This window comes from Jaculus jaculus, chromosome 13 (assembly GCF_020740685.1).
Source record: "Jaculus jaculus isolate mJacJac1 chromosome 13, mJacJac1.mat.Y.cur, whole genome shotgun sequence".
Taxonomy (NCBI): domain Eukaryota; kingdom Metazoa; phylum Chordata; class Mammalia; order Rodentia; family Dipodidae; genus Jaculus; species Jaculus jaculus.
In genome coordinates this window covers 74,144,800-74,162,703 of record NC_059114.1, presented here as the reverse complement: position 1 = coordinate 74,162,703, position 17,904 = coordinate 74,144,800, and the positions used below count along the sequence as shown (strand labels likewise).

The 17,904-nt window shown below is 44.2% G+C and overlaps 1 protein-coding gene across 2 annotated transcripts in view; it reads right to left on the bottom strand.

The window, feature by feature from the left end:
* The window catches only part of Zfr (zinc finger RNA binding protein), a 92,191-nt gene extending 76,373 nt beyond the window's left edge, over positions 1-15,818 (bottom strand). For both annotated transcript variants that reach the window (XM_045132428.1, XM_045132429.1), the window contains exons 1-2: positions 15,671-15,818; positions 15,251-15,350 (exon numbers count right to left, since the gene is read on the bottom strand). In XM_045132428.1, the coding sequence (XP_044988363.1) occupies positions 15,251-15,350; positions 15,671-15,707 (137 nt within the window). In that variant the 5' untranslated portion in view covers positions 15,708-15,818. The remainder of the gene's footprint in view (positions 1-15,250; positions 15,351-15,670) is intronic.
* Between the last annotated feature and the right edge of the window lie 2,086 nt (positions 15,819-17,904).

Here is a 17,904-nt window from a genome sequence, read left to right as displayed (position 1 = left end):
AAAGGAGGAAGGAAAAAGAGAAGGGGAGGAGGAAGGGAGGGCAAAAAGAAAACCAAAAACATAAATACCCAGATGAAATTGTTTCTAACCCATACTGACCTAGAACTCACTTTGTAGCTCAGGCTGGCCCTCAAATGCATGCCAAACTTCTTCCCCAGCCTCCAGAGTACTGGGATTATCGACATGAGCTACCATGAGTAGCTCAAATGAACATTTGCTAAAATTTACTTTTTCATTGACAACTTCCATAATTATAGGCAATAACCCATGGTTCAGATGAACTTTTAAAAAATATTTTTGTTTTCTTTTGCTTGTTTTGAGGTAGGATCTTCCTCCAGCCCAGGATGACCTGGAATTCACTATGTAGTCTAAGGGTGGCCTTGAACTCACAGCAATCCTCCTACCTCAGCCTCCTGAGTGCTGGGATTAAAGGTGTGTGCCCAGCAAAAATATTTGATTTATTAATTTATTTGAAAGACACAGAGAAAAAGAGCACATCAGGGCCTCCAGCCACTGCCAACAAACTCCAGATGCATGTGCCACCTTGTGCACCTGGCTTTATGTGGGTACTAGGGAATTGAACCTGGGTTCTTGGGCTTTGCAGGCAAGCACCGTTAACTGCTAAACTACCTCTCAAGCCCTCAGGTGAATTTTTTCTTAAAGACAGGCATGGTGGCATGCACTTTTTAAAAAGTTTGTTTATTTTTATTTATTTATTTGAGCGTGACAGACAGACAAAGAGGCAGATGGAAAAGAGAATGGGTGCACCAGGGCCTCCAGCCACTGAAAATGAACTCCAGGAGCATGCGCCCCCTTGTGCATCTGGTTTACGTGGGTCCTGGGGAATCAAGCCTTGAACCGGGGTCCTTAGACTTCACAGGCAAGTGCATAACTGCTAAGCCATCTCTCTACGTCCTCAGATGAAATTTTTTAAAAATATTCTTATTTATTTCCAAGTGGGAGAAGGGTGGGGGGAGGAGCACACACACAAGGACCCGTTACCACTGCAAACAAACTTTATTTTTTTTGTTTATTTTTTATTTATTTATTTGAGAGCAACAGAGAGAGAATGAGCATGCTAGGGCCTCCAGCCACCATACATGAACTCCAGACGTGTACACCCCCTGGTTCATCTGGCTAACGTGGTCCTGGGGAATCGAGCCTCGAACTGGGGTCCTTAGGCTTCACAGGCAAGGGCTTAACCTCTAAGCCATCTCTCCAGCCCTGCAAACAAACTTTACATGCATGTGCCATTTTGTGCATCTGGCTTTATGTGGGTACTGAGAAACTGAACCCAGGCTGTCAGGCAGAGGTTGGAGGTGATGGATCCCAGGCTACCTGAGATTACATAATGAATTTGAGGTCAGCCTGCGCTACAGTGAAACCCTACCTTAAAAAACCAACCAACCCTGGGAAAGTGTGGGGGTGGGGAGGGAGGGAATTACCATGGGATATATTTTATAATCATGGAAAATGTTAATAAAAATTTAAAAAAAGTGTGAGCAATCATGCCTCACATTTAAAAAAAAAACAACCAACCAACCAAGTAAACAAGCAAAAAACAACCGGAATTCACACCAATGAGAGAAACACACACACACACGTCAGAGACCGAGGACTACTAGCATGAAACTAGATAGCTATCCAACACCCCTCACCCAATCTTTTTTTTTTTTTTTCCCCGAGATAGGGTCTCACTCTAGCCCAGGCTGACCTGGAATTCACTATGGAGTCTCAGGGTGGCCTTTAATCCCTCCTACCTCTGCCTCCGGATTAAAGGCGTGCGCTACCACCCCCAGCTCTTCACCCAATCTTTATGAATCAATGTTAAGCCAACAGCATTAAATATGAAGGCCACTGTAGGTACTAAAACAATCTAAAACATTACATAACAGCCAAAAAATCAACATCTAAAAATTCTTGTGTAAATAGTACTACTGTTCAAAAAGAAACTCATATTATAGGTTCCATTAAAAGCTGATAGCATAATTACAATAAAATGCTCTGTAACTGTACTCAAGAAAAATATTTCATCATTTCTCAAACAGTATTTCTTCAGGGAGCAATGACTTCATATAGATGCAAAAAAAGAACTAAATATAGCCGCAATGCTGGGCGTGGTGGCGCACGCCTTTAACCCCAGCACTCTGGAGGCAGAGGTAGGAGGATCGCCATGAGTTCAAGGCCACCCTGAGACTACAGAGTTAATTCCAGGTCAGCCTGGACCAGAGTGAGACCCTACCTTGAAAAACAAAAAACAAACAAAAAAAACCACATAAAGATAGCCTCAGTCAACTGTTTTCTTATCGGAAAACTGTATTTATCAACTTCACTGTCCGGGACATTCTTTGCCAGTATGCTTCTTCCCTTGGCTCTATACAAGTGCTTCCAAAGGTAGCTCTTAATTCTCTCATTTTGAAATTCATTTTCAAGGAGAGAAGAGACAGATAAAGGGAACATGAATGAATGGGAGCACCAGCGCCAAACGAATATCCAGATGCGTGTCACTTTGTGCGTGTGGCTTTACATCTCTCCAGGTCAATTCTTTTAGAAAAAAATATTTATTTACAAGCTAGGGGAGGGGGAGATACATACAATGAGAATAAATGTGAATCAACGGGCATGCCAAGCCTCTTGCCAGACTCCAGATGTATGTGCCACTTTGTGAATTTGGCTTTATGTGGGGAACTGAATCTGGTGCTGGCAAGCAAGTACTTTTAATTGCAGAGCAATCTTCTCAGCCTCAGCTTATTCTTTATTCGTTTAAAAAGGTTTAACTGTGGAGCACTATACTTTCTCTGGTTTCATCTACAGTGGCTCACCAACATATGGATGATAAAACCATATTAGCTCTACAATCCTTATTCTTTCCCTGAAATCCATTTTCAAATATCTACAGAATAATAGCTAACATCAACAGGAACCACTGATGTGAGTACTTTACATAGACACCTGCCATGTACATTCTGTTACTGTTTTAAGTTGGGAGAGGGTTACACAGGTGTGCTTAGTTTTATATATCAAATTAGTTCATTATATGTGCAGTTTTCTTTTTATTATCTATTAAACTTTGATACATTACGTAATCCCAATGCTTGGGAGGCTGAGGCAGGAGACTGTCTCAAATTTTAAGGGAGCTAGACCACTTGATTTCTAGGGTAGCCGGGGTTTGTACATAAGCGCCGTAACCTCTCAGCCATCTCTCCAGTCCTCTATGAGGTTATCACCAACATATAGGTAAAGAACCTAAGGTAGGCCAGGCACGGTGGTGTACAACTTGAGTACGTAAGAGGCTGACAGGGGGATCACTGTGAGTTCAAGGCCAGCCTGAAACTATAAAGTGAAATCCAGGTCAGCCTGGGCTAGAGAGAGAGACCCTACCTTGAAAAAAAAAAAAAAAAAGCAGCAGCTAAAATTCCAGGAAACTATTTATCCAAGGTCATATGGCAGCTGATAAAAGAAACAAACTAGATATAGTTCAAGTGGTTTAATACTGACGCTCATCCAATTCAAAGATACTTAACTAGCCGGATGTGGTGGCACACACCTTTAATCCCAGCACTCGAGAGGCAGGGGTAGGAGGATCATCATGAGTTCGAGGCCACCCTGAGACTACACAGTGAATTCCAGGTCAGCCTGAGCTAGAGTGAGACCCTACCTCCTCATAAAACCAGAAAAAAAAAAAAAAAAAAAGATACTTAATTCACATAGCTGTATATGGTGGCACATGCCTTTAATCCTAGCACTCATTCAGGAGGGAGATAGGAGGATCACTGTGAGTTGGAGGCTACCCTGAGACTACATAGTGAAATACAGGTCAGCCTGGCCTAGAGTGAGACACTACCTTGGAAAACAAAAAGAAAAAATATGTAATTCATACATTCTGAAAAGACCATGTCTACCTCAAACTCCATAGCTAGAATTCTCTTTCCAATTTAACATTTCATTAAAATTCAGCAATAATGCCACCATGTCATAGCTATTGTAAGTCTGTCTCCAAACTGGTGACTCATACATGTAAATTCTGTAAGAACAGGGATCATGCAAATGTTAGATGCTCATTAAGTATAAAGTGATTTACTCTCAACAATTACTCCTTTTTGGGTGTGTTTCAAGTATGTATGGTGTGGTATGTGACATGTGCACGTGTATATGTGCAGATGGAGATCTAATGACAGTATCAGGTGTTCTCTATTGCTCATCTGTGTGTTTCCTTGAGATGAAGTCTCTCATTCAATTCATAGCTGTGCTCTGCAGTAGGCCCCAGGGATTCTCTGGTCTCAAATGCCCTCAGACAGTGGTTACAGATGTCAGATTTTTCTGTGGGTGCTGCAGAATCAAACTTGGGTGGTCTTGGATCCTCTCATGCCCACATGCTTGTTTGTATGGCAAGGGCTCTTATCCTGCTGGGCCATCTCCCCAGCCCTCACAATTGCCTTAATATATTAAACATACAAAACAACATAGCCCATTGAGATTCCATCTCACTCCTATCAGATTGGCTACCATCATGAAAACAATGACCATAAATGCTGGCAGGTAGAAAAAGAGGAACCCTTCTACAATGTTGGTGGGAATGCAATTTGGTCTAGCCATTGTGGAAATCAGTGTGGAGGTTCCAAAGACAGCTAAAAATTGATCTACCATATGACCCAGCTATAGCATTCCTAGGCATATATCCTAAGGACTCATCTCATTACCTTAGGAATATGTGCCCAACGATGTTTATTGCCGCTCAGTTTACAATATCTGGGAAATGGATCCAGCCTAGATGTCCCTCAACTGACGAGTGGATAATGAAGATATGGAAATTTTATACAATGGAGTTCTACTCAGCGGTAAAGAAAAATGAAGTTATGAAATTTGCAGGAAAATGGATGGATCTGGAAAGGATTATACTAAGTGAGGTAACCCAGGCCCAGAAAGCCAAGCATCACATGTTCTCTCTCATATGTGGATCCTAGCTATAGATGATTGGGCTTCTGTGTGAGAAGGAAAAAACTCAGTAGCAGAGGCCAGTAAGCTAGAAAAGAGATATAAAGGGAAGAAAAAGGAAGGGGGGGGGTACTTAATAGGATGGTATTGTATATGTAAGTAGAAGAATAGATTAATGGGGGTGAAAAGGCCCAAAGTGAGGTCTGGGGAAGAGATTGAGTAAAGAAAAGTGGAGGGAGGGCTAATGAAAATCTAAGAAAATATAAATAAATCATATGGAATCCTCCATTTTTGGACAACGGAACACTCAGGAGCCGTAGATTGTTACTAGAAAATTTTCAGTGCCAGGGATGGGATACCTTCCAGTGAGTTGGTGGCTAGGGTGGTCCCTGATGCCTCCAAAACATTATAGGCCATTGCCAAGGCCTTTGGTTTCCCACCAGGAATAGATGGTAAGACCCTATTGCTGAAGACTCCACACACTCGGGCTGCAAGGCCACTGAGAAATCCTGCTGGAACTGAGCTGATAACCTCTTCCATGTAGATCAGCTGACAGAAAGCTGGAAGAAGACATTCTACATGCAGTTCAATGGGAGAAAGAGAAATCACCAGTGAAGATACTCAACAGTGGACACTGCAAGCCTTATAATTGGTCAGTCAAGCCAAATGAGCCAACAGGTGCAATAGTGGCACGTCTGTCATGGGGGAAACCAACTGCCCTCCAATTGGACAGGAGGCCCACTCCATGGGGGGGGGGGGACGACACACATCCCTGATACTGAAAACTTAAAACAGGGGTAGGCATGAGCCCTAGGGGTGCAACATCTGCTGATGTCTGGATAAATGTATATACTATGCTTATCAAACTGCCCAGTAAGCACTTCTCTTAATATTTATACCCTTATATTAACGCTACTCTCACTTTGGGTAAACTTTTCAGATGGCAGTGACCTTGGGACTACTCAGAAGGTATCCATGGTGATGGAAATAAGTGACTGGAGTACTGAGTAATATCTAGATCATACCTTCCAAGGCTCAGGGTCTAATGTGGAAGAAGTGGCAGAAAGAATGAAAGAGTCGAAGAACGGTAGGACTCCTTACAATGTGCTTCTTCCAGACATGAAATGGCCTGGATATCCATGACCTCACAGTGCCTGACACTACCTACACAAGACCATCATAAGAGGAGGACAAGACCATGACATCAAAATAAGAGAGACTGATTGAGATGGGGAGGGGATATGATGGAGAATGGAACTTCAAAGGAGAAAGTGGGAGGAGGGAGGGTATTACCATGGGAATTTTTTTACATTCATGGAAGATGTTAATAAAAATTGAGAAAAAAACGTGAAAAACAAAACAAAAAAAAAAAAAAAATCAGCACCTGGCTTACACAAGGCCAGGTTTTGTCTGGGTGCACATAGTAACTACAGATTGTCATGTAGCCTATGGTCACAAAGAGTGTAACTCCATCCTTATTAGACTTCTCAAATACTGGAAAATAGTGCTATCTTTCATCATCCATGTCAAATAAAGCTAGCAGTTTCAATAAACCACATCAAAAAAAAAAAAAAAAAAACAACAACAACATAGCCCAATGTTTACTTTGTTACACAATCTTTTAAGGTCTGTATTAAGAATCATATTGCTTATGGCTTTACCAAATACTAAAATATGCCATACTTAAAAACAACCCCTAACCCCATATACCATAATAGAGTGGTGTCAGTGACAATTTGTGAATAAATATAGCAGTTAACTCCTCCTTTTAAGCAATAAATTAAACACACACATTTCTAAGCCTAAGGACTATTTTCTAATTTAAGCTTATATATATTTTTTTAAATATTTGTTTTGTTCATTATTTATTTATTTGAGAGCGACAGACACAGAGAGAAAGACAGACAGAGGGAGAGAGAGAGAATGGGTGCATCAGGGCTTCCAGCCACAGCAAACAAACTCCAGACACGTGCGCCCCCTTGTGCATCTGGCTAACATGGGACCTGGGGAACCAAGCCTCGAACCGGGGTCCTTAGGCTTCACAGGCAAGTGCTTAACCGCTAAGCCATTTCTCCAGCCCCGAAGCTTATATTTGAATAATGTGGCTGTCTTTTCAAAAACAAGTATTTCTATTTAAGCAATTATAAACTCTAATCCAATATGTATGTAAACATAGGCCTATCTCTGAGATCTTTTGAGGTAGGGTCTCACTCTAGCTCAGGCTGATCTGGACTCACTATGTAGTCTCAGGGTAGCCTAGAACTCATTGTGATCCTCCTACCTCTGCCTCTCGAGTGCTGGGATTAAAGGCGTGTGATACCACGCCCGGCTGAGGTCTTTATTTTAATCTAACAGTCTATATGCTATTTACCACACCCGGCTGAGGTCTTTATTTTAATCTAACAGTCTATATGCTATTTACCACACCCGGCTGAGGTCTTTATTTTAATCTAACAGTCTATATGCTATTTACCACACCCGGCTGAGGTCTTTATTTTAATCTAACAGTCTATATGCTATTTGTCTACCCCTGTATCAATAGCATTTTTTGGTACCTGATATTCCAAGTCCTCTTTAAAACTTTATTATGGGTGTGTTTATTTCTCTACCTCTCATCTCACTGTCAGCATGCTGGGGTTACAGAAGCCTGGGGTCTGGGGATTGAACTCGAGTTTTCCAACTTCAGCAGTAAATGTCTTATCCACTGAGCCTTCCCTAGCCCCCCCAAGTCCTCCTTCATCATTTCTTGCATGTATCATGATGACTTCTGGATTACAAACACCAAAATCCCTTACCAAGTTACACTAAAAAAAAAATCTTTCACTTACAATTGTAGTTCCCCCTTAAAATGTCTGGCATATTTCACTGGTTTCACTCTTATTTAATAGGTTTAATGTTACATCTAAACATGATGGGACTAGGCCTGTGGCTGTGTCAGATCACTTGCTTATATAAACAGAACTTATCTGGAATTTAGTAATCTACTTAAATACTGCTGCAACATGAATGCTTTTTTATTTTCTCTTACAATGGTCTCTCTATTTGGGTCCTATTGGCTTTGAACTCATTTATGCAATATGCATACTAGGGTCTTAAGTGGGAAAGCTAAGCCAGGTGTGGTGGTGCACATCATTAATTTTAGCACTCAGGAGGCATAGGTAGGAGGATCACTGCGAGTTCAAGGCCACCCTGAGACTACATAGTGAGCTAGAGTGAGACCCTGGTGGGGGGCGGGGGAGGAGCTGATAATCAGCAAATGCTTTAAAAAAGTCAGTAAATTTCCATCACCATGGTTGATTTCAAAACCTGACCACCTGTTTTCTTTGAAAAACAGCTAGTGATTAATTCTATTCTATTCTACTAGTGTTACTTTTATATTTTACTTCAAGACAATATTCTTAACTCTATATTCAAGTAAAAACTACTTTAGAAAAAGGAAAAATGTAAACTCACTGGCTAATCAGGCCACCTGAGCTGTTAGCCTATTCAAGTTCTCAGTGATCACATACATCATTTAGGAACACATGCCCTAACAATATCTCAGAATCATTAGATGAGATGCCTTCTTTGGACCAGCAAGAACCTTTATTTAAATGTCCACAATGCCAGGTATAGCAGCTCATGCCTGTAATTCCAACATGTGGGAGACCTAAACCAGGTTTAATAAAAGTAAGAATAATGGAAGTGATTTCTTAAATAAATCTGTCATCCTTAAAGTCTCAGAATGCATTAAGAAAGGCAAAAACATTGTTGCCAAATGATACTTTAAATAGTCAACTTTACTGAAGGTACAAAAACATTCAGGTATTAATTACACCAAATGTTGTATGTAGGACAAAGAAAACTAATTTAGTGTTTCAAGGCAGCGCCTCACTCTAGCCCAGGCTGGCCTGGAACTTACAGCAATCCTCCTACCTCAGCTTCTCAAATTCTGTGAGTAAAAGTGTGCTAGCCAAGAAAACTAAGCACAAACTACAGGTTATCCAGGTAACAAGTATCTTGATAAATGAAAATGACAAAAGAATGTCCAAGTGAAGGTAAACTGGCTGTTTTAAACTCTCAAAATAGGTTATTTTCAAGCTGGAGAGATGGCTTAGCAGTTAGGGTGCTTGCCAACAAAGCCAAAGGACCCAGGTTTGAGTACCCACGTAAAGCTAAATACATAAGGTGGTGCATACATTTGGAGTTCATTTACAGTGACTAGAGGACCTTGTGTACCCATTCTATCTGCCTCTCTCAAATAAATAAGCATATTTTTTAAAAAAGGTTATTTTCTACTAATTATGGGATATAGAAAGTTACTCTATTATCTTTTTACTATAATATTTGTGTTTATCTTAAAAACTCAGGTACTGGCCAGCCTGAGCTAGAGTGAAACCCTTCCTCGAAAACCCAAAACTTAGGTACTATGAGAAGTTCATAGTCAATAAAGAAAGAGTGGGAAGATCTTATGAAGCTATGAGGAAGTTATTTCCTATCAGAAATTATCTCAGTAAGGTGTGGTGGTTCATGCCTATATATATATAATATCCCAGAACTTGGAGGAGGCAGGAAGACCAGGAAGGAGTTCAAGGTCATCCTCACTATATATCACATTTCTAAACTAGTGTAGACTATGAGACTCTGCCTTAAAAAAAAAAAAAAAAAAAAGTGGGGCCTGGGAAGGTGGCTTCTTGCCTAAGCCTGAGGGTCAGTGATCACCAGGCTTCACTCCTCAAAAACCACATAAAAAGCTGGACAGAACCACAGACATCTTAACCCCAGTGCACAATGGGAACACAGGAACCATAGAATCCTCTAAGGCTTGCTGATGGACAGCAGCATCTCTGGAATGAGGGAGAAACTTTGTCTCAAAGGAAATGATTGGATCAGTTGATAAGACGGCAACTAATATTCTCTGGCCTCCTCCACCTACATCTGCACATATGCGTGCAGACACTACACATACACAACCAATTTATCTTTTGTCAAATTCTTTGCTACCTTCTATTAAAACAGGTTGCTTGTCAGGCAAGGTGGCACACACCTTTAGTCTCAGCACTTGGGAGGCTGAGGTAAGAGGATTGCTATGAGTTCCAGGTCAGCTTGAGCTAGAGTGAGATCCTCACTCCAAAAAAAAAAAAAAAAAAAAAAAAAAGAAAGAATTATGCATAAAAACAAGCCAGGCATGGTGACACACACCTTTAATCCCAGCACTTAGGAGGCAGAGGTAGGATCACCGTGAGTTCGAGGCCACCCTGCAACTACATAGTTAATTCCAGGTCATCCTGGGCCAGACCTCAAAAAAAAAAAAAAAAAAAAAGTATAAACATACAAATGAATACTTTAAAATATTCCCAGGGTGGAGAGATGTCTCAGCAGTTAGAAATGCTTGCTTGACAAGTCTAAAGGCCTGGGTTTGATTCCCCAGTACCCATGTGAAGTCAGATGCATAAAGTGGCGTGTGTATGTTCCAGGGCCCTGATGTGTGTGTGTACACACACACACACACACACACACACACACACACACACACGGTACTTGTCTGCAAAGCATAAGGAACAGGTTCGATTCCCCAGTACCCACCCTAAGCCACATGCACAAGATGGCTAGAGGCCCTGGAATACCCATTTTCATATTCTCTCTCTCCCTCTCTCTGCCCCTTCCCTTTATCAAGTAAATAAGTAAATAAATTTTTTAATATTAAAAAAACAGAAAAACAGCAGATAATGGGACTCACAGCACAAAGACTGAATAAATGCCTTATTACAAAAATTGTTTTAGCCGAGGATGGTAGCACACGCCTTTAATCCCAGCACTTGGGAGGCAGAGGTAGGAGGATTGCTGTGAGTTCAAGGCCACCCTGAGATGACAGAGTGAATTCCAGGTCAGCCTGGGATAGAGTGAAACCCTACCTTGGGAAAAAAAAAATGTTTTAAGGGCTGGAGGGATGGCTTAGCAGCTGCAGCACTTGCCTGCAAAGCCAAAGGACCCAAGTTCGTTCCCTAGGACCCATGTAAGCCAGATGCACAAGGTGGCGCATGCAACTGGAGTTTGTTTGCAGGGGCTGAAGGACCTGTTGTGACCATTCTCTTTCTGTCTTGACTCCCCCCAAATAAAATAACTAATAAAAAATATGAATATGACGGAGAATGGAATTTCAAAGGGGAAAGTGTGGGGGGAGGGAATTACCATGGGATTTTTTAAATAATCATGGAAAATGCTAATAAAAATTTAAAAAAAAAATGAGCTGGCTGTGGTGGCGCACACCTTTAATCCAGCACTTGGGAGGCAGAGGTAGGAGGATCATGGTGAGTTTGAGGCCACCCTGACACTACATAGTGAATTCCAGGTCAGCCTGAGTTAGAAAAAACAAACAAACAAACAAAAACAACCAACACATTTGAAATAAATGTTTTGGGTTAGAGAGATGGCTTAGCAGTTAAGGCACTTGCCTGCAGAGCCAAAGGACACAGATTAGATTCCCCAGGACCCACATAAACCAGATGCACAAGGTGACACATGCATCTGGAGTTCATTTGTAGAGGATGAAGGCCTTAGCATGCCCAGTTTCTCTTTCTCTCTGTGCCTCTCTCTAATAAGCAAATAACAAATAATAACATAAGTTTTATACTCATTATCACAAATAAAAAATCTAAAGCTATTAGCACAACTTTCCACCATCTCTCTATAACACATTTAACCCACTCTTTACTATGCCATTGTGAATACCAAAGCCCTATCCCAAGCTAGCTTGCATGCATACGAAGGCCAGGTAATCTCCAACACTGGGGGTAAAAATCTAAAGTGAATTTTATCAAATATATGTTATGTAGTTTTGACTAGGAAAACTGAAAATCAGATTTAAATTGAGATTTTTGGATTCAATGACAGGTAAAGCAATTTATCCAGATGCAAATACTTCTGAGATTTCCCTGAGTTTGAGAGCTTTCAAATTTAAAAAAAATGTACATACATATATGCAAGATAAGCCTTGCTCTTCTATCTCTAAAAGTTCCATTGTAACTATCTCCAGCCAGAAGTCAGCAATATCAATACATTTTTAGTATTAATGTAACTCATTCATCTTCCTCAAAATGTTAGCACTAGCCACGCATGGTAGTGCATGCCTTTAATCCCAGCACACGGGAGTCAGAGATAGGAAGATTGCTGTGAGTTTGAGACTACATAGTGAATTTCAGGTCAGCCTGGGCGAGAGTGAGACCCTACCTTGAAAACAGGCCCCCTCAACCCCCCCAAAAAAGTTAGCATTATGAGACCAGAATTTTGCTTGTAAAAGCTAATAGCAGTGTGTGGTGGCTCACGCCTATAATGCCAGCACCCACCCTGAGGAAGGAGGATCATCATGAATTTGAGGTATGGGTTACAGTGAGAGCCTACAACAAAACAAGAAAAAGAGCCAAAAATTTTCATGTATGCTTATGTGTAAGGACTGGGACCTTGTAGTTCCGGTGAAACACGCATAATACCAAAATCTTAATCTTTTCTCAAAAGATGTATACATTATCACGTTGGTAATCTGGACTGAGATTCAAGGCCATCAAAATGGGCCTGGAAGATGGCCTAGATCCAATTCCCTGGTACCCATGTAAAATCAGATGTACAAAGTGGTGCATGTGTCTGGAGTTCGTTTGCAGTGGCTAGAGGCCCTGGGGTGCCCACACACTTTCATTTTGTATTCGTCTCTCACTCTTGTATATAAATATACAAAAATATTTGGGGCAAAAAGCCCTCAAAATGTCTAATGGATTTAGAATTTTTGTTTCCCATATTGAATAAAGCACATATATGTAAATGATTTATCATTAGGGCTAGAGAGCTGGCACAGTGGTTAAAGTGTTTGCCTGCAAAGCCTAATGATCAGAGTTTGATTCCCCAGTACCCATGTAAAGCCAGATGCAGAATGGCCCATGCATTTGGAAAATTTTTTGCAGTGACTGGAGGCCCTGACACACCCATTCTCTCTTTGCTTGCTAATAAATAAATAAAAATATTTTTTAAAATAAGACTAGAGAGATGGCTTAGTGGTTAAGGCACTTGCTGGCAAAGCCAAAGGACCCAGGCTCTACCTCCTAGTACCCAAGTAAGCCAGATGCACAGGGTGGTACACACATCTGGAGTTCATTTGCAGTGGCTACAGGACCTGGCTTGCTCATTCTTTCTCTTATCTGCATCTTTCTCTTTTTCAAATAATACTTTTATATATTAAAAAACAAAATATTAAAATTAAGCATCTGTAAATGGACATTTTTCTCCCCTATTTCTATCTGTACACCTGTTTTTAGAAAAAAAAAAATTTCAGAACTGTAACACTTTTTTTTTTTTTTTTGAGGTAGGGTCTCAGTCTAGCCCAGGCTGACCTGGAGTTCACTCTGTAGTCCAGGCTGGCCTGAAACTCAGGGACTCCTGCCTCCAAGTGCTAGGATTAAAGGCATGCACAACTTAAAGTAAATAAACAGTTAATAATCCAACAAATATATCACTCAGTAGATACTGGGAAAACAGAAAATTATACAAGATGAGGAAAAATTTTAATGGTTAAATACAGCCTTTTCTAGAACACATGGTAGGTACTTGCTAGCAGATTTATGACACAGATGCCATTAGCTATCTCATTTCCCAGAGAAAGAAAATGGTTTGATTATATTCTCTATCTCCACAAAAAAAAAGCTCCAAAAGGCTTTATCAATATAGTTGTAACTCTGCTGTTTAGTATTACAAATTGTAAGCACAGATTTGTTAATGTCTAAAAAGCCCCAAGTTTTTGCAGTTATACCAGCATCTCAGCTCTTTCAGGATAAGACAGTAGGAAATGCCACCTAAGATTATTAAGGCATTCAGTTGAGGACAGAGCTCTGAAATAGAGCGCTTTGATTAAGGCAGCCAATAATCAGTAAAATAACTACATCAATATAATTTGCATGTATAAATAAATAATCAACGTGGGAACTGTGTGTTCTTTTAATTGTTCTTTTTTTCAGTAGTACCTCTTAAACATCATCTTGGAATTCCTTAATCCAGCAACTTTTCTCAGAAATTACAAGTTTCAGCCCCCAAACTTAGTTGGCCCCAGTATCCCATTTTACAGACGAGCCAATAGCAACAAAAAAATATGAATGACCTTAATGAAAAAATTAAAAGCAAAAGAAACTATTACTCAAGGCTGATTTCCAATCCACAACCTGACTCCTAAAACAAATGAGTTTGGGGAGGGTGGTGGGGGAAACTATCTGGGTTTAGCCAACAACTAATGAACTTCCTATGTTACAGGTACGTAGTACACATCAACTCAGGCTCAGGAGCGTTCTGCACTTATGGCCTGGACCAAGACACTGACTCCCTCCGGTGAACAATAAAAACACGGTTTCTGAGCGGCGTCTCCACTGTAAGGTCAGCATTACACAGTTCAGCACTGACAGCTTCCCTTGAGGCAGAGATTCCACGGGGTGCATGACAATGACTCAGTATAAACTCACTAGCATGTTCTTGTCCCCCCCAAAGAGCACCATTCCTGGTCCACCTGGAGTGTAAGCCCCCCCCCCTCACCAGCTACCCAACGAAGACCGCCGTCATGGACCAGTCCTCGAAACTTCGCGCATCTTTTCCAGCCTAAGAGCTACACCATCATTCACAGGTGGTTGGCATATTAACATGTCCGTGCTGGGCAAAAGCAAGGGAATCAATGAAACGGATGCGGTGACGCCAGCCGTGGATTTGGGGATGGGGGGGAGAAGAGAGGCCGCGGGGAGGGGGGGAGAGGAGTAGGGTTCGGGGTACGTACGTAGGAGAAAGGTACCCACAAAGACACGTTACTGGGGGGGGGAAGCGGGAGCAACACAGAGCCAAGGACGGCCTGCCCCTGGTGCATTCCCCAAGCCCGAAGAGCCCTTAGCGGTACGGAGAGGAAGGGGTGCATGGGGGGGGGGTCCAGCCGGGCGGCGGGGCGCCTCGGCTCGGCTCCCAGGCCCGCGCGGGAGGCCATTTTACCTCCGGGGCCGCCTAAGGCCCTCGCCGGGGCCCTCCACGTCGTCGTCAGGCCTCGGCTGTCTCTCGCCTCCCTCCGCGCCCCCCCCCACGGGGGGGGCCCCGTCGCTGCCCCGCCCAGGCCCGGGCGGGGCGGCTGCGTGGAGGCGGCCGAGCCCGGGGTCGGGGCCTGTCGCGGGCGTGGGGGGGAGGGGGCGGGAGGCCTCTGTCGGGTTAGCCGGGGAAGAAGGGGGGGAATGAGGTGGCCCCGCCGCGTCGGCGGGATCCGGGGTGCCGAAGAGAGGTGGAGGGAGGGCGGGCGGGCTGGGGGTGGGGTGGGGGGAGCCGTTACCTATACTGGGCCGCAGCCGCCGCCGCCGCCGCCCCGCTGTGGGTGAATCCAAAGTAGTTGCCGGTCGCCATTTTGGCATCTTCCCCCAGCCGGCTGGGCACTGCGGCGGAGACGGAGAAGCGGGTCCCATGGCGGCGGGAGAAGACGTGCAGGGGTTCGGGGACGCCGAAGGGGGGGAGAAAAAGATAGGGGGACACCGTGAGAAGCCGCCCTTCGGCGAGGCTCTCCCCCCCGCAAAACACACACACACACACCCCTCCCCGGGGCCGCGACGCCGTCCGCCTCCCGCCCCGCACACTCCCTCCACTCACTCCGCACGCCCCGCGCTCGGCCGCCGCCGCCGCCGCCCCGGAGCGAAAACCCCCCGCCGCCCCGGGCCCGGCCGCACACACATGCCTTCACGGGCTACATCGGACTCACCATAGGTGAAAGAAACTACAGGGCATATGGGAATCATGGGCTCGGGCTGCTGCTGCTGAACTCTGAACTCTCACCCGCTTGCCTCCCTCCTCGGCCCCGCTCCTCCTCAGCGGAGAACAGACCGCCGCCTCCGGCCGCACTGCGCACGCGCGTCGCCGCGCGGCATCCTGGGAGTTGTAGTTCCCCCGCGCCGCCCCGGCAGCCCTCCCCACCCCCACCCCCACCTCCCCCAGCCCGCCGCGGGTGCGTGAGGTGCCTCTTAAAAAAAAGAAAAAGAAAGAAAGAAAGAAAGAACGAGCCAGTGGCTGAGATGAAGGGCGGGAGGCGTCCTCGCAGCCCCCCACCCCGGGCACCCAGACTTCTAGCAAGCGGTGGGGACCGCGAGCGGCGTCAGGGACGGGAGGGAGGAACGCATCGCACGGCCGCCCGGCCGCGGGGGAGTCGGGGAGCGTGACCGGAGTGACGTCTGTTAGCATTTCGCCTCCCTTACTTCTTTTTTTTTTTTTTTTTTTTCACTTTTGCGTATGCGTTTGTTTCTTCTCTGTTTCGGTCTCTCTCCCGTTTTGCTTTCCATCACATTCTGAGCAGGACGAATGGGCACGTCTGCCTCATCTCTTCATCCTTCCTGCTGCATGTCACCGGGGAGAGAAGGGCAAGTGTTCTGACCCTCCCCCGCGTGCCCTCGGCCCGCTGACCGGCCTTGCCAGCCGCGCACACCCCTTCCTTGTCAAGCCCTCTGCCCCGCCCCCATACTCCTGGATCATTCCACAGAGGTGTACACACACACACCCCACCACCACCACCACCACCACCACCCTTTACCCCCACCAGGGGTTAGGCCTGGAGAGAGCAAGGAGCCCAAGTCTCTGTTTCCAAGGGAAATCTCACTCTGGGAGGGGTTTGTGAGCCAGACATGTAGGCAAGACATCGAAAGCCTATGGGATGGTGTCTGAAGACATAAGAATAAAGCAGGGCGAAATCTTAAGGAGCGAGGTTCGATTCCCCAGGACCCACATAAGCCAGATGCACAAGGTGGTGCATGCATTTGCAGTGGCTAGAGGCCCTGGTGTGCCCATTCTGCCTCCTCTCTCTCTCTCTCTCTCTCTCTCCCTCTCTCTCTCTAAAAATAACAAATATTTCTAAGACTTTTTTTTTTTACAAAAGAATAAAGCAGAGCTGGGCACGGTGGTGCACGCCTTTAATGCCAGCACTTGGGAGGCAGAGGTAGGAGGATCGCCATGAGTTCGAGGCCACCCTGAGACTACATACTTATCCTAAATGGGAAATATTCAAGAACAAGGCCAGTCTGACCTATATAGTTCAAAAAAGTACTTGGTAAGAGTGCCAGATCTTTTCCACATGCAACCATTCCTTCCTTACCTCTGATTTCTCATTGTTAGTCACTTATTTTCCCAGTCATTTTCAATCATTCCCTTTCCCTTCCGCCCTCCTCATTTTCTCTCTCCCTTTCCCTCATTCTTCAATGCTCAGGATGGAACTCAAGTCCTTGTGTGCAGGCAAGCACTCTTATCACTGAGCTCCACTTCAGCTCAGATTCTTTTTTTCTGCAGTGGCCCCCTCCCTTTAAACATTTTTTTTTCATTTATTTATTTATTTGACAGAGAGGGAAATAAGCAGAAGAGAGGAGAGAGAAAAAATGGGTGCGCCAGGGCATCCAACTGCTGCAGATGAACTCCAGACACATGTTCCATGTTGTGCATCTGGATTACATGGGCCCTGAGGAATCGAACCTAGGTCCTTTGGCTTTGCAGGCAAGTGCCTTAATTGTTAAGCCATCTCTTCAGCCCATGCCATCCCCTTTTTAAAAAATGCTTTTTTTTTTTTTCCAGGTAGGGTCTCACTGTAACCCTGGCTGAGCTGGAACTCACTTTCAAGTCCCAGGCTGGCCTGGAACTCACAGTGATCCTCTAGTCTCTGCCTCCTCAAAGCTGGGATTAAAGGCATATGCCACTATGCTAGGCTAAAAATTGCTATTTAAAGACAGGATCCTGGGGAAAAAGACACATGCTAGCAAACCCTCACTGAATAGATCCAATTTCCCAGCTCCCACATAAAGCCAGACACACAAAGTGGCACATGCATCTGGATTTTGTTTGCAGTGGCAACAGGCCCTGGCACACCCATTTTCTCTCCTCTCTCCTTGGAAATAAATAAAGATAAAAATAATCCAGGTGTGATGATGTATGCCTTTAATCCCAGCACTTGGGAAGCAG